This window comes from Leptosomus discolor, chromosome 3, assembly GCF_034619465.1.
Source record: "Leptosomus discolor isolate bLepDis1 chromosome 3, bLepDis1.hap2, whole genome shotgun sequence".
NCBI classification, from domain to species: Eukaryota; Metazoa; Chordata; class Aves; order Leptosomiformes; family Leptosomidae; genus Leptosomus; species Leptosomus discolor.
In genome coordinates this window covers 30,534,454-30,558,282 of record NC_141393.1, presented here as the reverse complement: position 1 = coordinate 30,558,282, position 23,829 = coordinate 30,534,454, and the positions used below count along the sequence as shown (strand labels likewise).

The 23,829-nt window shown below is 35.4% G+C and overlaps 1 protein-coding gene across 2 annotated transcripts in view; it reads left to right on the top strand.

Annotated features, from left to right (window-relative positions):
• The first annotated feature begins 2,628 nt into the window (after positions 1-2,628).
• AKAP6 (A-kinase anchoring protein 6) overlaps positions 2,629-23,829 on the top strand; it is a 224,518-nt gene continuing 203,317 nt past the window's right edge. For both annotated transcript variants that reach the window (XM_086463168.1, XM_086463167.1), the window contains exon 1: positions 2,629-2,952. In XM_086463168.1, the coding sequence (XP_086319294.1) occupies positions 2,629-2,952 (324 nt within the window). The remainder of the gene's footprint in view (positions 2,953-23,829) is intronic.

Sequence of the window (23,829 nt, the reverse complement as noted above, 5' to 3'; positions counted from 1 at the left end):
TGCTAATTAGCATCCATAGTGTGTTTTATTACCTTTATAGGATTTTTTTTTTAAGGATGTGAAAAGGGTGATCTCTTTTAAAGTTTCTCCACATATTCTTACTTGAAATGTTGCAACTTGTTGTGATCTGGCAGAAAGAAAAGGATTCAAAGGACTTGACTTTAAGAGCAACTAGGATTAAGGAGGCATTAGATTTAATGCTGGAGAGCCCGTATATAGAGTCAAGAACATCGTAACAAAAAACAGGTCAGCAGGTTCCTAATGGTTGCTAATTGCAAACTTGGTGTATCAAAGCTAGAGCTACGCTCTGCATGCAGCATGGACTAGCTCTTGTTTGCTTCTGCAGGAGCATGTTTTAATTTCTGTTCGCTAATTGCTTTAATGTCCTTACTACAGCTGAGTCATGCTGAAAAGCTCTTAGACTGCCAGTGTTTTTTTTTGTGGAAAAACTGCTAAGCAAGTGCTGCACTTCCTGTATTTCTGTATTGTTTAGTGATTCAAGACCAACTGTTTTGCTGGTAGGCATGTTTAATTTGTTAACGATAAACATGCAGAAATAAGGACCATGTGCGCTTCATCAAAATTTCATTTTCAGGAGGAAATAATGTAACGAATGTGCTTAAATTAATAAGATAGTTTTGGCTGTTAGTACTGTTGATTTATATGCTTCAAAACTGGGGCTACAATCAGCAGTGTCTAAGACAAAAATGTTTTCATATTGAGTGATTTGTCTAACAATGTATTTTGAGTACGTATGGCAACAGACTTTAAGTTGAAAAATGGGCAATGACAAGAGATGGACTTGAAAAATGCTCAGCATCCTGAAATGTTAATTTCATACAGTCTTGCTGTGGAGCTTTTTATTTGACACCATTTAATTCTGAACTCTTCAAAAATCAAACTAAAAGCGTTGAAATTGTACAACAGGCACTGAGAATGATTAGAGTTTTCTTTCACTCCTCTTTCTTGAAAGGAGATAGAAAATTATGTTCTGAAGTGCCAAATTAGCATTTACTAGCTTAATATCACTTCTAAATATTGTTTTGTGGGGGTGATAGATGTGCAAAAGACAATTTACCAAGTAGTAAGGGTAGGAAATAAAATCAAATTAACACTAAATGTAAATCTTTTGTCCTTCCAAGCTATGATAAGTAGACTGGTGTTTGGGTACTTCTTTGATATTCTCACTGCCTGCAGGAGTAGTCTCTGGATGCTGAGACTCCACTGGAAATACTTAGAAATATAACTCAGTAGTCACAGTGCAGTTGATTTAATAGTGAAAGGCATTGGTTTCTCTTGTACAATCTTATAGCTACTACGCTAAAAGCTAAAATGCAGTCTTTATAGAGAGTCAAAGTGTAAAAACTTGGAATGTTGCCCAAATTAATAGCTGCATAACTGAGTTATTTGCAGTCTTAGCACTATGGAAAAGGAATACAAGCAGAAGTTATTAAAATGTAGTTGAAGTATTTCTAATATCCACCGGTTAAAACAAGGCAAAACCAGCTTTAACAGGACCTAATCTTCCTAATTCTCTTACTGTAGAACGAATATAGCTTAGGGTTGCAAAGTATTGAAGAAGCAAGTAAGTGCTGGTATAAGGTTTAGTGAGGTTGTATGTCAAAGGCAGGCATGTCTTAAATTTGAGTCTCTCCAAAATTACGTAAAACAATATATCTTCTACTGAATGAAAGTTTTCATAATGCTTTAGGTACTTAGCTCCAAAGGAGGTGCATACTGTTGAGTATTTTTTTTCTTGGGCATAGGTTTTACAGGAGCCTTCCGTATTACTACAGCTAAAATGTACAGAGAAAGAGGCACAAAGTAAAATGGTTTACTTATTTTCTTTTTTCACTGAACTTTGTAAGTGTATATTGGTGACACAGCTTTTGGGTTTTAATAAAGCATGCTCTTAAAATGATGTTTTAATTGTAGGTACATATTTTGACATTTGGAATTCTTATCTCTAATTTTTGATAGAGTTGTTGCTTATTGCAACAGTTCTTGATTTAACAAAATGACAAGGATTTAAACTTCAAAAGTGAAATCTGCCTACAGTAAATCAACCAAGGGTCCTCAATAGTTGCTTCAAATTTGCCTTCAAAATTTTTGTGGTATGTGATCAACAGTCCAGTGGACAGCTGTGAAATTTAAATAAAACTTGAGCTATTTTGTGTTTAGTCATAAATTTCAGGCCAAGGAATATGTTCTAATACATGCTAGTTTACAAATACCAGTCCTATACTAACTTGTGGATTTCAGTAAAGTTCTGCCAGCTTTGTCAATGCTCAGTTTATTTACGTTGCAGTTGTAGAATATCAGCACATGTTTTCCATCAATGAAAAATATAATTTCCAAGGTGACTGTCTACAATGAGAAATGCAGTATTTGTTATTTTTCTCAAACAAAAGACTTGTTTGTTCAAATCAACAAAGTTAATCTGAAAAATTTATTTATTCTTGAATATCTAGTGTAAATTTTCAGGGTGAAGTTCAATACCTCTCAGACATTGCCATTTGCTCCTTGTCTTGTGAACATTTTTGTTGCAAACTTTGGTCTCATAACAGAAGTCTCTTTTCTTTTTATCTTTGCAGCTATTTTGGAAAGAATTATGGTTTAGACGTTTCCATGTTAGCCATGGATGTAGCACTTTCTCCCATGAGAACACAAGAACTGGATCCCATGCCATCTGATACATCTCCCATGCTTATAAACATGGCTCCTACAGTGGAACGAGATGGGGAAGAAGATGTCATGAAGGAGCTTGATTCTGGACAGCAGTATGAAAAGCCTCCTCCTCTACACACTGGGGCTGATTGGAAGATTGTTCTACACTTGCCAGAAATTGAGACCTGGCTTCGGATGACGTCTGAAAGAGTCAGGGATCTGACCTACTCTGTCCAGCAGGACTCAGAGAGCAAGCATGTGGATGTGCACCTAGTACAGCTGAAGGTAGGATGAATTTTATATTGCAGACTCTTCAGTGAAGGTGGTTCACTCAACTCTGCTACGAGTAAAGGAAACAAAAGGGCTTTTCGTAACTGCTGTAGCATGTCTGACAGCCTGTGTTCAAAAGTGAATAAATCCTTTTCAGGGAGATAACAGAAATGGTATTATTCTCAGATTTTTTGCAACATTATTTACTGATCACTTAATTCAACAGTCATAACCACATTAATGAATATGTTCACACTCCAAAAGCAGCTTTAAGTACTATCACTAACAGTAGCCTGACTGGATATGTCAGAAGTGCCCAGAAAAATTCCCATTGTTTTTAATAGGCTTCAGTACCTATAGCTCCCAAATTTGTGTCCTGATAACCATGGCCACTCATTTGAAAACCAAGCAAGTTTCAGAGGCAATAAGGTCAAAAGACGGTCTAATGTCTGGCCTTTCAGTCACATAAAGGTTAAGTTGATGATTGAACTCAGGTGGGACTACATACAAAATGGTAAATGTGTAGAATTTTTTTCAGATCTGAGCATTAGTAAGAAATATGAAGTGATAAGGCTCAGACAGTCACAGCCGGTAAATCAAACCTTTTTTTTTTTTTTTCCCCAGCAAGAAAATGCATTAGCAAGACCGGACTTTGTCCCCCAAAAGTCTGTGTTTTGTGTAAACTAAAAGAACAACAATCTCCCTTCCCCCAATCCAAAAACTGAACACAAGTATCTTTAAACAGTTATCTCTGTCCTGGTTCCAGATTTAAATTTCAGTTTTGAATCTTTAAAGATATCAAGAAAATTCAATGTGAAATTCAAATAAATAATGTCCAAGACTGTGTATGTATATTTGTTTGTATGGCTTGGTTTGCTGCAGCACCAGGCATGCTTTTGAAGGCAGCAGTTTCCAAAAATAGCAGGCAAATGTTATCTCTTCAGACTGAGATGTCTTCAGAGCTGGATTCGGAGGCCTGTTTATGTGAACATAGTCTTCCTTCATACTCAGTGTGATGGTATTTTATTTGTGTTTAATTTAGGACTGAAGCTGTAGGCTGTCCTAAAATACAGCTCTGTGTACTAGCGCTAACCATAGAGCAATTGTACTGTAACCAGTCTTAGCTAAATAGAGAGCTGATCTTGAGGTTTTTATGGTCCCACAATTTTTCTGAGAAATTTAGGGTGGACATTTTCGGCTTTTGATTAGGGAAAGGACTATGTCTACAACGTGCAGTAGGTTTTTAGCAAATATGCCTAAAAGGTATTTTTGCAGGCAGGCACAACAAATCTTGCTGGACTTGGTGCCCATTCTGATCTGGAATTGCTTGTGGCCATACTAGTGCAGTGTTGAGCTAAACTAAAGGGCTGTGGAGCTTGTGGATGGTATTTGTACATAGCTTTGGGCTGGCTCAGAGCACAAGCAGAACTGATTTGTGCCTGCTTGTGAAATGAGAATATTCTGTATGTGTAACTCACCCTTATACATCCACTAAAAAGTTTTATTTCCAAATAGAGGTCAGTGGAAGAATAGCATTCCTCATGGTTTTCTGCTTTTTAGAGTTTATTTGTGAGGTTGCTAGAATCAACTATAGTTCATAAAATACTTTCCTAATGTTTTTTTTCCACGTCAGCAATTGCTGTAGCACCTAGGGATTGTTTGGGACTAGAAAGAAATCTGGTTAATGGAACTGTAAAAAAGGACAAAAGAATAACATGAAAGAATCTCAATCATCTGCAATTATCTGGCTTGTCAGCCTGGGAGGGCCTGTCACTGAGGCTCTCAAATATTCTATGTACAGACCTTGGACTCAGGGGGAAGTGCTCTTTTCCTGTGTGTTTACACACATGTATCTGTGTGCACGCATGATAACGACTTGTATTTGAAGATATTTTTAAAATATTTAATATATTTTTAAACTTTTCACAAAGGAACATAAAAAGAAAAAGCTTTCAGAAAGATCTGAAGTAGTAGTAAAAAATGCAGCACTCTTAAGAAACACGTTAGGAATACAGAACTTCTGTAAACTGCTTACCTTTAAAGCCATAAACAGGCAAAAAGAAATAAGGCTGTAAACGCAAGAAATGTGGAAATGCTTTTATTCAGACTTTAGATATATTTTAAAGTGTTTATTCTTGTATCCTCTTGCATTATACAACTTAATGAAAATCAGCTAAGCCAAAAAAAACCCAAGCATAACTTCATATAGATTCTTTTTTTTTTATTTCTTCTGTGCTTTGATAATTCTCCTTGAGGAGCTCCCTCCAACTGCTCTGGGCCCTTCTGGAATTGTTGTGCCCAGGCTGGACACAGGGCTCAATGTGAAGCTTCACCATTGCATAGTAGACTGGAAAAAGTACTTCACATATTTTTCAAACAATACATACCAATTTAGTATTTTCTTTTTTTTTCACAACAGCAGATCATTGATTCGTGTTCAGCTTGTGATTCACTGTAACACCCAAACTCTTTTGCTGCACTATGGGTTTTTCTCCTCTCTCTTATCCATATTATCTGTGAAATTTTACATGTAGGATTTTGCCTTTACCTTTGTCTGTTACTGAATTTTTTTTTTTTTTTGGTCTCGCATTTCTCAATTGTGTCTGTGACTTTTTCAGTTCCAAATCTGCCTTCTGATATATTTGAAGTATCTCCCCCAAGCACACATATTGTTGTCATCTGCAATTTAAGAAGTCTTCTTGCTACTTCCTTGTCCAAATCATAATGACAAAAACGAGTGATACAGACTCAGGATAAAAGTTTGTAACATAACAGTTTCTGAATATAATTTTTAAACTGCAAATGTAGCAGTAAGGCAAACAATTTTTCATTTTCTCATAGTTTGTTTTCCTCAGCCAGGAGAGGTCCAATTCCATTTTGAAGCACCTTTCTATTAGTTTTGGATGCTTAAAGTTGATTTTCTTTTTCTGTCTGTCAGTAGGCTCGTGGTGATGGGGCTGGTTTGAAGATCTAGGCCATAGCAGACTTTTTATGTTACTCCTTGGGAAAATTGCTCAGCAAACAGATCATCTCTTTCTCTTGTGAATATTTATTCTGTATTCCCATCGCAGATCTGTCCGTGCTTCTGCTCTTTCTGTAATCAAGAGCATTGTTTCCTTTTTTGCGGCTTGTTACCTGGGGATTTTGGTGTTTGCTGCCAGTCTCTTTTCATGCTACATGACTTAGGGCTTTACTAGCCACCACCAATTCTCTGAAAATACTTGTTTCTCTCACTTCTGCAATGCCCTTTCTCAGAACTAGCCATGCAGCATGAGTGGGAGGCTTGTCTTATGCTGTCCCTTGGGTAATTTCCTGGAAACCTCAGCCTCACCCAAGTGCATGAATCATAACTCTCCAGGGTCTGGAATGCCTTATATTAGTAATTTATCTGGTCATCACCCTTAACTCAAGCTGTGCTAAGATACATTTACATCTCTCAAACACACTCAGTGTAGCTGTTAACAATTGCAAGTATTTGTAAAAGAGATGAAAAAAATCACATTTTTACTACAAGCAAATCTAAAAGTGCTCTCTCTGTCCTTGTATTGTGTTAACCTGCTGAGATGCTTTCATGATGCATTTAGCTTTTTTATTCTGAATATAATATGCTTGCTTTTACAGCAAATTCTTTCTTGAAATGCTCCTGAGGTCCAACTTGGGTCCAACTCCCATTTTTCTGCTTTACTTTATATCCCTTAACCCTCTCAGGGAAGAGTCTCGTGTTTCAACCCTTTGATTACTGCTTTCTATCTTTTTGAAAAAACTGTCATTTTGGATGATCTAGTACAATCTTCAGTATTTGAGACATCTGTTAACTTCTAACTTACTGTGATGTAAAGCACTCCAATGCCACTTTGTGACTTAAGTGTCTGAACCATGTGTTATATATTGACATAGAAATAAACACATTTTATAATATGATAGTGTCTTTGGATCTTTGCAGACCACTGATCTTTTCTCTCTTTCCAAGTAGAGAGACTTCAGTCATCTTTTTCCAGGATACCTGGGTCAGCCTCAAACATCTCTTGACTGGATGTTTCATCTTTCCTCCTGATCCTACAACAAAATTTTCATAAACTTTGCACAGAGGTCAAATATCATATAAACCTTATCCTTTTGCTAACTCTGTTTCCACTTTTTTTGGGGCCAAAGAATTTTTAGTTGCTTTTCTCCTTGTAATTACATGCTGGATAAGAGAAGGCTGTAAGGAATTGTGTTAAAGGGCATTTGTTTCTAATATATCTGCAGTCAGATACAGGTTATCAGTTTTTCCATTTCATTACAAGCATTCTGAAAATACGTAAAACCAGGGTACTGTAGCTGTCTTTCTCTCTCATCCCCTCCTCTTGAATTCAGTAGGCTTTCATTGAATAAATAGTATTAAATGTTGCTGATTTTACTGAATAAATACTGAAGGCTGGACCAAATTACTTTTCTGAGTACTTTTCAACGTTTTTTTCCCTATATCAGTTCCTTTAAAAAGCAAAAACCAGTAATTTTTTTCAGATGTTAAAATAAGTCAGAACTGTTCGTATCATAACCTGTAAAAGGATTTATTCAATGCTAACAGCACTGCTGAAGTACCTCATCTACCACAAGGCTTTCTGTAACATCAGAAACAGGGCTATTCCTTTTCACCTTTGGTTTGCTGAATCTCAATGGCTGTGTTATTCTGAGGCTTGTGACAACATACCTTGCTTCTGCAGCTGTACAGCTTTTCAGCTGTGCTATCTAAACCACCTTTAACAAAGTGCACAGGTGAAGTTTTCCTAGAGCCTGAATCTCTAGACTCTACAGACAACTGTGTATTATAAGAGAACTTGTAGAAGAATCAAGCCTCACCATGTTACCATAACATATATGGTATTTTACAAATGATCAAAGAAATTGTTAGTGACAGTCTTTACAGAAGGTTGTATGGATGAAGCTTCTAATGGAAACACTGTGTGGACTGCTTTATCTTGACAGAAGTTTGCCACAAGAGCTAACTGTTATACTCAACAGGTGAAAAGAATATCTTAATTGGAGAGGTTGGCTCTTCAATTCACAGAGGTATTGCTCAGAAGACTTCTGGGTGTGTCCAACAGTTGTTCATGAAACAAATTTGTCTGACAAATAGTTTTATGCCTTCCACATGTGGGTGTTAGTTATGAGTGTCTATAAAAGTAGACATTTGACTATAAACTATGAGCTATAGCTCAATGGAGACAACTTATAGACATACTATTGTATTTAGGTCTAAGGATCAACAAGTTTCTTGCACATAAACTTGTGGAACTGTTGTTATTGCAGAGAGTCTCAGGTCTGGCAAACAGGTTGAGAGCCAGTAAAATGGTAATTGATTTTGACACTATTAACAGTTCTATATCAAGAAGTCACCTTAATTTGCATGTGAAATAAATTGTTTAAACATAGTTGAAATAGAATTCAGATAACAAAAATCAACATTTAGGGGTTATCTGTGCAATATGATACCTCCACTCTGAAATGTGATTTTCAGTTCTTGAGAACTATTTTAGATTGTCTGTGGACAAGAGGAGAGAATGTGCACACCAAAACCTCCTAAAATAAAAGTGGACTGTAACTACAGGGAAAATGTGACTTCTTTCATACTGAACTAGTTAACGTGTCCTAAATGTGTAGAACTGTGCATCTCAAAAGGACTGCCTTAAACTAATGACACTTGATGAATTTCAGTCTCCTTAATCCTGTTAAAGCTGTAAACTTCTCTGAGAAAACTAAAGTTTAAATTTTGAAAGAGCTTGAATGTTTCAGCTGAATGCTGTGGGGAAAGGGAAATGTACTCTATGCTATCAACAGCATAAGTAAAACCAAATTTACTGAAGAAAGTTTTAAAGAGCATTTTCTTGAAATAGTTGAGGTTTTGGTGTCCACTGCAGATTTGAAGCAATCAAAAAAAAAATTATTCAGAATCTTCAAACTCTTTATTAACTGCAAATATAAAAAAGAAAATGCTAGCTGCAGCTGTATTGGAGACTCACAGTTCTGCGTACCAGAATTTCTTTACCCCAGATTTGGTAAGAAAACTTGAGCTCTTGGTTCTGTAAGTAACATATGGGATATTTTTATGTTAGATTAATTATTTCAAGGAATATACAGGCAAAATCACTTAGCTCTTATCCTTTCTTTTTTTCTTTTTTTTTTTCTTTTTTTTTTTTTTTTTTACAAAACCAACCCAAAATCGCATCTGATGGCAGGTCATATCTTTGTGAAGCACTTAAACACCAAACAAATAGTAATTTCTTTATAAACATATAATGTCTTAAACTGCTTTTTGTGCATAGCGATTCCAAAGATTTGACAGTCTTTGTAGATTAAAATCTAAGTAACTGCAGATGGGTGTGTTTTTTTTGTTGTTTTTTTTTGTTTGTTTGCTTGTTTGTTTTAGCCAGAGGGCTTAATACCAATATAATATGGGCAGAAATATGCTACCTGACTGACTTCAAATGGAAATATGGTGAAAGACTAGATAATAAATATTTATCTATATGGAACATTGCCAATGGAATATAAACACACAAAATACACTGATATTGTTGAAACACTATTTTTGGAGGGGAAGGGTTAGGTTTAAGAGCACATTCTAGGTAAGACTCTAGTCAAATGCTAAATTTATTGCGCACTCAACCCAACAACCTCAGTGGGGCAACTTTATATTCCTTAATTCACATAGCATTTAATCAGTGAGTAATAGGATTTATTTGGATGTATTTTTTAAACTGTTTGTAGGATCTATCACATTTCTTATGTTCAAGTTGGTTTTCAGACCAAATATATTATGCATATCAAAAAATGTTAGGCACTCATAAGCAGCTCTGCAGGAGCAGATGATACATAATAATATATATCTACAATGCTACAATGATAGCTTGATATGTCTGTATATTGGCAGAACATATCTGCTATATGTACTAGTTCTATGCTCTGCAAACACAAGATTTCATACACAATTTGAAGGAAGCAATTGGTTGGTTAAGAAGTTGTATTCTTATTTAGTTTGTCTCTGAACAGCATCATGTAGGGCAGTCAAGTGTAAATGCCGGTAAACAGACTAACTGTTCCAAAGTCGGGTTTTGCAGAGGCTGCCATTTACTTACAGTCCAGGCTTGAACATCAAACAGGTGGGTGTGTTAGCTTTTCTTATTTTCTGAGTAGTTGAGCGTGCCTACATTTTTTAACGTGTAAGTTTTCTTCTGTGCCTTGAACATATTCCTCTGTTTTGGAAAAAAGCCAGAATGGAAAACATGGAGTATTAGAAACAAATCCGTTTCTCAAACACTATCTGGTCAAATCACCACATTGTTTAGAAGCCTTCTAACTCATACGGCATTTCTACAGTCTTGCTCAGATTGATGTTTTGAAGGAAAAAGATGTGCCTTGTTTACCACATCTTAACATGCTTTACTACAATAATGTCACACCTATAAAAGTAATCTTCGTTTTGTAGGTTTTGGATGAAATTCTCTTCAGACTGAAGGAAGAAAAACCACTTTTCCCACATCCCTCAAAAATTGTCCTGATCCCTTGGCTATATGTTATCAATCATAAACAGAGGCTAATGCTCTATTCTATGTAGAGTGCAATCCTGGAGGTGTTAGGCATGCTGCTTGCTCACCTACCGGGTCAGTGCCTCCAAGGATGAAAATGATGATCAAGTAAATGTCAATTTTCTAGCTACTAATTAGGTTTAGAAATTAGGTGCAAAGTTGCTCAGACTTGCCAGGACTGATGGCAGTCAGAGCTCAGAAATGCAAAATTTTAGGCAGCTGGATACTTTTAATGGAATAAGGAACAGTGGTGTACCTGTGGTATTTTTACACCTACAAGCTAAATGGCAACTGAGCAAGATGATTCAGGACTGCATTGTTGCCTACCTTCTATCCTAATGTTTATTCTGCTCTGGTCATCAAAGTCTGTTAAGAATGCATTCCTGAAGGCCCAATCTTAAGTTCCTAACAGAAAAAACCAATACTGTTCTGATTGCTTATAACAATTCCCAACAAATACATGAATGCATTGGATTATAGCTCGTTATATAGTATTGTTAGTGCTGAAACCATTTTTGGTGTTACAAATATTTTATACTAATATTTTATGTTACTAGTATATTAATATTTTATCTGTTAAGCCTATGTCGGCTTTTTAACTTCAAGTACCTAAGTATGGCTAACGACTATATTGGTTTATTAATATTCAGACAGTCTGTTTTAAAAAAGTAACCTTAGAAAAAACAATAATACCCACATTTGTAATCTAATTTTCGATTATGATCTAGTGTAGTTGTAGATAACACTGCAATTTTAAAATGAAATTTTATACCTTTAATGTTTAGCTAATGCACGCATAACTAATTTTTTTTTTTAAAAAGCAAATAATGGCAGATTAACACAATACTTTTTAAAAATTAGGTGGATTTAAACTGTCGTTCAGCCTAACAGAAAACAACTTTCTGCCTCTCCTGCCAGTATTTTCAGTCTGTGCAGATACGATGAAGTTAAGTTGATTTTCTTTCTCCTGTTAGAATTTAGCAAACAAGTCTATTGATACAGCCCGTATTTATGCAAATCCACTGTCCTTTAGTTGTCTACTTGGGTGCCACAGGAGACATACCATGAACACAGAAAGAGCATACATACTTTACTGGAGAATCAGTTGCCTTCTAAAGAAAGCTGGTCATTATTTGAGGGATCAAATTAAGATGGAAGGCTGCTGGTTAGATTATAATAAGAGGATGAAAGAATTTGGAGTGAATAAAAAGAAAAAAAAATGGAGAAAAAACGAGAAATTCCTATCTGTTGTGATATCATTTCAGAGCAGAATGAGAACTACTTGGTTAGTCTGCTGTCTATCAAGGGAATGAAAGTAGGTAAGAGCTGGAAAGGACTTAATTGGTAAACCTAGTGAAAATGGAGGGATCTGGCTTACATAATTTATCAGGGTAAATGAATAAATAATAAATGTTGCAGAAAATATGCTGGTCCCTTTTTAAGCTTGGACTTTCTTTCTAGAAAAACAGGGAAAGGATACAACAAAAATTATTGGAATTAATGCTCTTGTGACAAAGGGACATGAATATTCCTTGAAGTGGTAGAAGACGTCAGAACTGGATATCTCTTCTGGGCTTTGGCAAAAGAGATTTTTTAAAAAATAATTAAAAAAAAGAAAAAGAAAAGAAAAAAAGAGGCATAGGTTACCTAATTGACTTATTTGGCGTCCATATGCATGGTCTTTGGAAAGGAATTGTGAACAATGTGTGGAACATCTAAGCCCCCTGCTTAATCCAAGGGTACAATCTGAACAGCTCCTTAAATCAGCTTAAGTTTCTTCAAAGCAAGCCAGTAAGGATACACTGAGCAAAAATACAGCAACCCGTGACATTCCCTCCAAGAGAGTTCTCTTCTTGCAAGGGTAGAGATGCATTCATTAGTTTCTAGGCAATCTATTTGGATATAGAAGGGTGATGTGTAATTCAGAGTGGTGTAGATATAAGAGTATAGAAGTATCTACAATTCTATGGAGGTCTAAAGGTTGTCCTAAAATAGACTTTTGGATTATTCAGCAGTCAGGAGACTCAGGAGAAAAAGGTGGACATTTGCCTGTGAAAAGGGAATTGGAGCTCTAAGATGAGGAAAAAAGTGGGTGTTTTACCACTCTCAGTTTCTTCATCTAGTTCTAAAAATAAAAATTCTGCAAAACTCATTCTTATTTGGATATGTATACTTTTGAAATATGTATTTATTCCAGAATTTCTGGTTTAGACCTCAGCAATACATGAATGCATGTAAGTGCACTTTGACCCAATATTATGATTATTTCTCCCTCTTCTCAATTCACATTGCTCCTACATTTAAATATGCTAATACAGGCTTTAGAAAATGAGCTAATGTACTCTACCAGTGGCCTCTGGAGAAATATTAAAGTAAATATCAAATTCAAGCACAGATGTTACTTATTACAGTCTTCTCTAGTCTGTATCCTAATCTGACTCAACACAAGTGTTTACTGGATACAATGATGTAATGACATAAATACTTTTCAGTATGATGAAAAAATGTGGTATGTTAAGTCATCATGCAAATTAGTTAACCAAAACATTTGCTATGGGAATGTGTTTTTTTTTTTTGTTTAGTACATGTATCTGTGATAAAAACACCTACTGATGTCCAGCTTTTTTTAAATTTAATTTAATTAATACTATTTCAATGAGTAAGATTTAGTAATGTTAACTTTTTAAATTAAAGGTCTTTGACACTATATCTTTATTTTTATTTGAAAGTAAGGATGCCAATGGGAATTTTTTTATGGTAGATGTGACTTGGTGGAAAGAATTTATTTTATACATATATATTATATATGTAAATATGTATGTGTGTTTATATAAACAAAAGCACACATACAAAAAGCAGTGCCACATAAATCCTCCTGGTGATCTTTTCTTGAGGATTTGTTGGAGTCTATATGTAGTTTAGAAGGTAGAATATTATTATGTTTTGATCTAGTTCTGATCTGCATTGTGAACTATTATGTTTATAGATGTTTTCTTGCTGTGCATATTTCAGTAGGCTTTGTGGACGTATTTCTTATTAGTCATTATACTGGCATGGTTTGTTGCTTTTTCAATTTATAATTACATGCCACTTATAATAGGTATCTAAAAACTGTAATATTACACAAGGGAACAGGCACAGAAAATTGCACAAACTATAAGGAATTTTTTAGTTTGTTTCATCGTTGTAAAAATGACCTGATGGGATTTTATTGTAAGAGAGTTGACAGAAGAAATTTCAGGTTATAGGATGATTGCTGTCTGAATGCCAGAAATACAAAATGGCTATTTTAATAACATAACTAAAACACACTTGAGTTTTAGTACGAACAAGTTCCGCAAGTTTTTGATTTTTAAATATCCTTGGATATTTGCCTCTCTAATTATGCGGTTTATTCCTCAGAACGAAATCCCTTTTTCTATGCTGAATCATTAAAAAGCCTTCTGTGAATTGATGTGATTCCTTCGTAAATCAATTAAAATCTCACAACAAGCAAGTAAGCACAGTAAAACAGTGTTGTGTATTTTCCTGTGGAGAATGCAATGACATGTCTGTATAGCTATGTTTATACTTTTAATTGACATTTTGGCCTATGCATAGTACCCATCCTGTGACTGAAGTGAGTGAGATTTCTTCTTACCATTGAGATGAAGTTCATGTGGCCTTGCCCGAGCCTGATCTGCTGCCTTGGGGCAGTCTGGAAACTGTGCAGGACCCTGAACTTTTCTTAAGGATTATTCTGGAGCTTAGTCTCATTGTTTGCATCTAACAAATATAGCCAGGTAGCAAGTCTGGGCAGGAGCCTAAGTTCAGGCTAATGTCTGACTGACGTTGCAGGTGTAGTAATGTCATCTTCTCCAGAAAAGGTTACAAATACATACTAGATTTTTTTTTCTTGGATTGTCTTATGCTTCCTTGAATTGTGTGTAAAGAAGGATTAGCAGTATTACCTTGCATACATCCAAAAGATTTGATCTGAAGATCTTAGCATGTTCCATGTAGCTATCTCAAGCGACATTGTGCAGAATCAGAGACAGATGAAAAAGCTTTCTCTTTGAACAGGAGCTGAACCATTTACAATGGACTGTGCAGAAACAGGGAGGAGAAGGAGAATTCCAGTTCCATTTGTTAGCGCTTTATGAAGGCTCTCACCTTTTTCTCTCTCTGAATGATTCCCTGGAGGAAGATAATAGCTTTTGTTGAGTCAGTTATGATTCTAGGCCTTGCATTTCAAAAGACGGAGAACCTCTTTTTTTGGAAATGTTTCCATCTCTTTTTGGAAAACACATGTAATTTAGATGGCATAAAGCGCTGCATTAGCAATTGTATCACTCCAAAGTTCTGTCAGACCTTTCATAAGTTTTCACAAAATATAAAATCTACTGAATCTAGTAGATTTCTAGATTCTAGAATCTACAGAATCTAGTACTGAATTGATATTTCCCTTTCCTACTGAGCAGTGTACTTTTCATAATTTGTATTAGCTGAGAAAATGCATCTCATACATTTCAGTTATATTGCTTTTATTCTCTTCAGTTGGCCCTGCAACTGCACCTGCCCTTAGCTGTGGTTATGTACTTCAAAAGGGACTTGAAACAAGTTACAATACACAGTCTTATCTTTTGGTGTGGCCATTCATCTCTTTGAGTTCTGATGATACATTTGCTTCTGATCACAAATTATGCAACCATTCCGAAGGAAGAAAGCAAGTAACATTTACGCACAGTAAGTTCTCTAGATTTAATCATAATTTATCTCATAATGTATAGGGAACCAATGATTTTATACATGCATTTCCAATGTGATTGTGATCTGACATTCTGAAATACGTTCTTTTTAATAACTGACACATATATATAGGGGCATATATGTGCATAAATATATTTGTATGTGCATATTTTATGTTTGTAATATCGTAAAAGAAATTCAGTGCCACAACTACCTCAGTATTTGTTTATCCACTCCTTCATCATGCATTTCTGTTTTTTCCTCCAAGATTCTTCTGAATTATCTGCCCTAAAATATTTGAGTTACTATACTACAATTCACTGTAGTACAGCATTTAAATTGTGTAAGATCTCTGTGTTTGCAACTCACCTGTTCTTCATAGTTATTGAGGACTACTCTATGTCTACGTGTCTATTTAGTACACTGACAGAGTAAAAACTTCTCCCATAACAGAATATTACTAATGCCCTTTGGGAAGCAAAAATTTTACTCAAGGAGCAATATTATGTTGTAAACGGTGCAAAGAATCTGGACTTTTGGATATAGCAAAGTATCCAAAAGATCTCCAGAATAATAGAAACAGAATTGAACTTTTAAAGCTCTGAAGCTGTGTGGGATGAGAAAAATGGTTTATACACCACTCAATCAGCTTGTATGAAAGGTATGACTGGAATTTGTCACTACATCCCAGCCCTAGAAGGCAAAATCGTCTGCAAAATCATTAGCCAACTATGCTCTAAAATCATAGAGCTGAAATACTGAACTGAATATTCTTATTTGTTCTTCAGCAGTTATTTTGAAGCTATATTTTTAAGAAGCATGCAAGGCTAGAAACCTTCTAATTAAATCCAGGATTTTGAGGTAACAAATGAATTTCACAATCTGGACATTTTAGAATATTATCAGGTATTGCGAGACTCATGATAATAAAAAAAGGAGAAGACGGATATTTCCAAGGGCAATACAGTAGGATTTGTACAGACATGGTATCATTTAAGCTATCCTGTGTTTTCTTTGATGAGGTCATCTGGACTTCTTTCATACAGCGTTTACAGGGACTTCCTGGAAGTTCAGATGCCTAGTTTAACTGTGAAGACAGGACAGTTACACATTTGTTTGTCCACTATCAGGTATGGGATCCCTTCTTTACCTATTTTTCATCTGTGGATATCTTCTTAACTTGAAGTGGCCAATTTTGATACATTGGATTAAAATAGCAAATGTTAATCAGTGTGTTACCTATAAATGTGTGTAACCTCATATGGATTCTCGCATATGATGCACACAAATATAATCTTCTCTTCAAAGAGTAGTTTAAGTATCGACGTTGTTTATGAATCTAGGCCAGCAGTTCAGTATGAGGGATTAAGGCAGAGGTAAATAGGAAAAGCGTACATGGGAAGGGAGCCAGTCTTTTTTCTCCATAGGAACACTGCATCTCTGGGTACTAACAGTATTGTTTTCTTTCAAAGCAACACAAAATACTGACAATGCTGTATTCCTTTCAAATGTCAGGTAGAATAAGTAAGGAATGCTGAAAACATGCTTTTTTACATTACAATTTAAATTACATGCTTTTGATTTTCAGCTGAGTTCTGCAAGAACATCTTCCCTGACTCAAATCTATTCTAAATTCTTTCTTAACCCTAATTATGAATGAAATACTTATAATATCTTTCAATGCCTGCCCTGTTTTACCTTTATTTCTAGGGAATAAATAAATACAGCATCAAAATAAGTGTTTGAGTGGCAAAGATTACATGGTGATCTCCACTGCAATTTAAACTACTGTTCTCAGTTTTGTAGTTACAGTATTTTGGATTGATTTGAGAATTTTGCACCATTCTTAATCATTAGCTGGATTTTATTTGCTACTGTGTTGTCATATATGTGAGATCTGAAAATGATAGCAAATCAGAATGACAGGGCCACACCTGTCAGTTGTTACAAAGGTTGCATGAAAAATTACCAAGGAAAAAGCCATGTTATATAGGTATCTTACAAACGGCTGAAAAAGAGATTTTCCTCTATTCAAAAGAATACATGTTTCAGTGTGGACCAGCTCAGGAGTTTTATTGTGTTAGGTTTCAAACCAGTTTCTAGCTATCAGCTTCTAGCTTTATTTTCCAGTCTCTCTCCTCTGTTATCTTTTCCTTTCTGCTCTTTTCAGGTCCTCCCTCTCACAAGTCTTGTCTCTCAAAACTGCCATCTAATTCCTGTCCTTTTGCATTTTCTTCTTCCTTTTTGTCCTTCACCAAAGCACATTGCTGAGTCATCTGCTATCATGCTGAATTGCTACTTCAAAAAGCCATTCTTTTTTTCTTAACCTGAACTAATGCCATGTTCTGTGGAGAGGGCAGGACCCTGCCAGAGCACATGTTTAAGAAATACTGCGTTAACGGTGAAGGAGGAAAGTAGAGGACAATGCCGTTTTCTACAAGCGGGCCTTATTTCATTCTAGTGCCTATTTTAAAATCTGGCTTTGTGTAATTTTAGAAGAGTAAAAAGAAAATTCAGTTTAAAATCTGTAATACCTTTTCTAGTATGCTCAAAACAATGAATGCCTAGGTTCTTAGGGTGTAGGACTTGCTTCTGCTTCAAAGAGTATCTAGTATGGCTGTGGTATGTTCCTGCAGTAAATTAGCTAGTCAACAGTTGGTTGTGTGTGTTGACACACGGTCCTGCATTACTAAAATCTGATCTGGCTGACTTTAATTGAGTTTTTGTACTTAGTCTTGCATGTTCCCTTATTAAAGACCAACGTTCAGTTGTTAAAATTGAACGGATACTGGTTTTGTTGCCTTCCTGTTTGAATAATTTGGCCTTGAATAAGAAATATAGCTATTAGCATTTATGGAAAGGAGGCAACATAATTTTGGTAATGAAAAATGGCAATTGAGACAGAACTATAAATTAGACCTCATCAAGAATTTCCAAGAGTTATCCATTAAACTGTAATTATTAAATGTTTCAAGTCTCCTTTGAAGGTCTCACTTCACCAGATTGTTCCAGGCAAGACAGCTTTACTCTCTTGCAGAACCAGCTGCAATTGGGAAATTAACCAGTGCATAGAACTCTACTTAGCAGGGCAAAAATGAACAAAAATTTAAAAAGCTACATGAAGTCAAAACCTCTACATTTAGTAATATACAGAAAGCCAGCGAACTAATATACATTTAGGTCATAGTTTCGCAAACATGCACGTTGGCAACTTTATGCTCCTGGGAAGCCCTTGAACTGCGTGAAACCACTCAAATGTGGAGTTTAATAACATATTTGAGTTACTTTTTAACATGTGAATAACATGTTAATAACGTTGTACCTTGCTGAGTTGTTTTTATAAAGGATTAAAATATCTTTATTGCATTTTACCCCTATTAGAGAAATTACTTTCACAAAGTACAAGTTTTGTATCAGGTAGTATTGTAGAAAAACCTTTGGAATTTATCTTCTTGGTTCACTGTCTAAGAAGATAAAGGAGATAAATTATAAGTTTTAAAAATATCGCCTTTGTGTGTAATTAATTGCATTTATTATGTACACTAATTTTCATTTGTTCGTTATTTCTAAAGTATTTGTGAGAAAACCATGCTAGATATAGTGTCGTAGAAAGCTAGAATTTATGTTAAAAATGTGTGCCCAACACGAAACCCTAGAGCCTCTGTGCAATTGTCTTCAGTAATATTGTTTAGTAACTTCAATATTAATGAAAGCAGTGAGACATTTCAGCTACAGTTTACTTTCCGGCAGGCATGTTTCGATGCGATTGTGCTGCAGCACCACCTCCAGGGAGAGGAAGGGATTTCCTAGCAGCTGCTGTGCTGCGGCGAAAAAAAAAAAAAAAAAAAAAAAAGCGGGGGGAACGACGGGGGACGAACTTGTTATCACATGCACGGAGCTTTGGAGCATCAATAGTAATTTGCAAGGGGGTTTTAACGTTTATCTGAAAAAAATCGTTACTAATGTGTCAAATCTAGCATAATAAGACTTACAAAATAAAATGCTTGATCTTGCCATAGTAAAGCTGATATAGAGCCCTTAGGGAAACGAGTGTACATTTATGTATATACTTATATTTATAAATATTTATACTGATACTCCCTTGAAACATTCAATTTCTGCAGTGCTTTATATGAGAAAAATAACAGCTTGGCAATGCTGCTAGTGGGAGACAGTTCTTAACTTAAGGGTATCCCTGAAGATGGAGATACCTATAACCCCAGAAGTTTCTTATCGGATACAAAATTACAGCTTCTCCAGGTCTGCAGGGGTCACTGGATAAAGTAGTATTTTAGTTGTTTTTACCCACTATTTTAATGTTGTTTACACAGCAGCAGTTAGCATGATCACACCCACTGTATACTTGATATAATGCAGACCAGACAGAGACAATGTGACTTGTATTGAAGTCCAAAATAAACTGCTAACAAAATCAGGAGTAAGAACAAGTTATTTCAGTTCCACCAATTCATGAGATCACTGCTGTTGCTAACCTCTCACTCTCTCAGGCAGCTCCTAAGGCAAGCTCTCTCTCTATAATAGCACAGTTCTTTTTACTGTTTGTTTTGGTTTTTTTTTTAAATCAAATTTATTTTAATCAAAACGAGCCTTTTTATTTTGCAGTAAGCATTATTACAAACAAATTTTCTGGAAGAGGTGCAGACATAAACATAACAACATCCTGGAAATGCAATGTATCCAGCACGACAAAATTTCAGCATGAGAAATGCCCTTATGCATTAAGTAGACTTACTTTGATAAGTTAGTGACCATCTAAATATCTAACATCTAAATATGTTTCTAAATAGAAACATGACAAACTCCTTTTATCCAAATGTACTCATGTTTTCCTTCACTGAAAAAAACAAAACAAAACCAGTGAAAAAGATGTAGCATAGGCTGAACTTGAAGCTCAAAAAGAGACTGATTATATGAGCTGGTGCATATCCTCAAAAGTATCTGTGCTGTGTCTTACAAATCTCTGTGTGTGCTTTCCCTTCTTTTGTTTCCTTCTATGAAGTCCTATAAGAATTATTCACACATAACACATACAGCTGTGCACAAAAAATCCTAGTAAGAAGCAATGTAAAATATGCAAAAAAACACTGAGCTGATTTTGTGCGTGGGATGTATAAGGGGCTGACAGTCCATTGAAGCAGTGATAAGACCCGAATTTTTGTATGCCGCGTTTCCTCTAAGCTCTGTTTTCTTTCTGTTGCCTTGGAACGATATGTGCATTCATTTAACTACGGAATAAAACTGTTTGGTCTTTTGCACAGTTTCATTTCACTGCAACTCAGATGGACTGAAAGAACAGCTGAATAACTTGATATTGAAAACTTAAAGGTCATGAATATTGGATGTAACAGCTGTTTCTATTAAAAAAAAAAAATTGAATGATGTAATCCCATTGCCTGGAAATGTCTGGAATGTGACAGTCAGTCACTTGGAATAGGAGAAGGAAAACCAGTTTTAACCAGCCTTTCATTTCCTAGGAAAGACCATGTTTAGAGTTTTGCATGATTAAATCCTTCAGGGCAAAAGCTAAAACTGTCATTTGTCTAGCTATTTATTCTCTATGAAATATTAGAAACGCAATTTAGAAAAAGAGTTTCTCTGCAGTAGTCTCACTCAGCTTTTGGTTTTTCTGGAGGATGATGAAATGGTATAACAGAGAAGGCTAGCTCCACTTAGAGTCTTTCAATTACAATATATATCTCTGAATATGTCAACTCATACTTTGTAATGATAATGCATTAAGGATTTTTTTAATAGGATACTCAGCTTGAACAGTGTGAGTGAAATCTGCAGCTTCATCTGTTTTTGGTGCGCTTGTTTGCTAGAATAAATAGGAAGCCAACATGTGTGCACTCCAAGCAGCTCCACTTAATTCCTTAGTCTCTGAAAGAAAGAATTTGAAAATGTAGGGAGGAACAGATTAAACCTTCAGTCTCTGCTGTGTGCAAATGGAAGATATGTTGCGACAAAGGGATATGTAATAGGTATGCAGTGAAAAAAATTATTCTCAGTGATCCTCAGTTTAAATGCCAGCAATGAAAATGCCAAAGGCAGTATTCACTGATGTTTTCTTTATCAAAAGGAGAGGTTAATGTCTATACTACTTCTCTGTGCCTCACATAGTTGCATTTCTTCATGTATTTTTTCTCAAGACATCAAATAAATGCAATACACATGCAGTGGGACCAGCACTTGGGATAGACTTGTTGTTAAACTATGTTTTTAAATTAAATTACGGTGATACACAGACTGCAAGAACTGCCATGTTAGAATGAATCTGATTTGTTTTCAGTCTATTTGTTGCTTCTAACTGATGTGTTTTACCTTTTTTTTTTTTTTGAAAACAATGACTTAGGGGGGTGCTTAGAGAAAATTTTAGGGGAAATTATGAAAATATCAGTTAATTGAAACTTCATTAAGTTTGAACATTCTCACTCTTGTATTTAGACTTACTCGATCCCTGGAAGTGTTATGCTCCATCCCTGAAGTGTTCAAGACCAGGTTGGATGGAGCCTTGAGCAAGTCGATCTAGTGGGAGATGTCCCTGCCATGGCAGAAGGGTTGGAACTAGATGACCTTTGAGGTCCCTTCCAACCCAAACCACTTTATGATTCTATGCTTCTATATTACCTGTAAGATAATAAAACCATTCTATCCTGGTATCTTCAAACCCCCAAACTGAATTTTATCTAAAATGTTGTGGAACAACATAGTATCGTGCATCTGACACTTATCTTGATACCCTTCTTGAATTGTGCATAAGCCTTTGATGTACTCCATGCATAGCTACACTTGTGTGAATTAATAAATACCAAGTAGAGGAGAGATCTGAATTTTGATCTCTTGCATCCCACTTGAGAATGACAGAAACATAATAGGCTGTAAACCAATTTTGTTAATCTTGCATATTGGGTCACTTATACAAACTGGATATCATGTAGAGAAAACTTATTCTGCTTTTGAGAAAATTTTCCAGTCAAATTGTACACAAATTTCTTTGCAAAATTTTGGTTTAAATTAATAGGTATTTTTTCCAGTGAAGATTTATTTATCTGTAAAACTTGAAACTAGCTTAACTCATGTCATCAAGCTCTGTTTGCCAAACTCATAAAAGATCAGGTTGGTTGCAGATGAGGGTTGCGTTCTTAGTCTATTATATAAAAAAATGTGAGTTTGTAATATAAATAATGTAGGCTGTCTGGTTGGTAAAGATAGCACAAGGGAAAAAACAGACATTAAACCTCAAACAAAAGTATATAACTGAAAAGAGTTACACTGATGTTATAAGTTTGAAATAAGAAAGCTTTCATATCTTATTTCTGATTTTTTTTTGTGTGCTAAACCCAAAAAACCCCTCATTATTAACAAATAAAAACCCCCAACCCTTACCCAATCATTCTATTTAGAGTGTGTAAATCAAACCATGAGTGACGAAATTGATCACTGGTGTCACTTCATTGAATGTTTGCATTTTACCTCACCCTTCTAAAAGTATTTGTATTTCAGGCAAAACATGTGACTCATTAATTCTACCCATGAGTTGTTTTCCTTACTGCCTTCTCTCTTTCACATTTCCAGAATAATTTGCTGAAAATGTGCCTCATTGTGCAGAGATACTAGCAATAAAGATCTTTCGAAACATTTATGATGAAACCAACCAGCTCTGCTGAATTATCCTCCTGCTATGTAGTGTTTGTTTATTAAAAAGGCAGCTCATGTATATTATTCTGCTTATATTTCTTTCACCATGGATTTATTTATGATCTTTACAGTTTTTCTGATTAAGGTGGTAGTCCATTTCCAACTCATCAGATTACAGGCCTTGCTCACACAACTTGACTCATCTGTAGCTCGCTCTGCTCCTGGAACAGGGAGTGCAATCAGCAAGTAAAATACTAGCTAGTACTGCAAACGACATGCTGAAATGTGTTTCTTGGAGTTATCTGTTCTTCAACAAGAAATGGATTTCCTGCTATCAGGCAGGTATGAATCAAGTTTCAGAGAACTGAGCCACTGCTCTGCAGTTATACTTTCTCAGCATTTTACAAGTTAAGCCCCAAAACAGAGGAAGCCCTTGCAGCTTCATAGCATCTCCAGGTATCATGCCACTGTTGCATATAAATTAAATAAAGGCTTTAATTAACCTCGGAAAACCTATTTCATATTGTAAAAAAGATATAAACCTACTGTAGCCTATGTATCTACCTGTTTAAGTACTAGCACTTAATGAAAACTGATATTTTTCCTAAGAAAGATATAACATTTCTGAACTGGAATGATTTGAAACTGAAACTGAAATAAATTGCAGCTGAAATAATTTGAAATAATTTTGAGCAATGACTTCTTAAAAATTTGGCCAGAGAACTTCATATAACATTGTTCTAAATGACTTAAGGAAAACCAGGTAATGCAGTGTAAAATATAATCTTTCAGCACAGGGTAAGCCACTGTGGCCAAACCTGGAAATGCTGCTTCAGTCAAATTTTTCTCCCCTCTACTCTGAAGACAGTAGTCCTAATCTGCTTTTTTACTAAGCACTGAAACAAAACATTTGTCTTAGTGGTATTTTTCCTGCCAT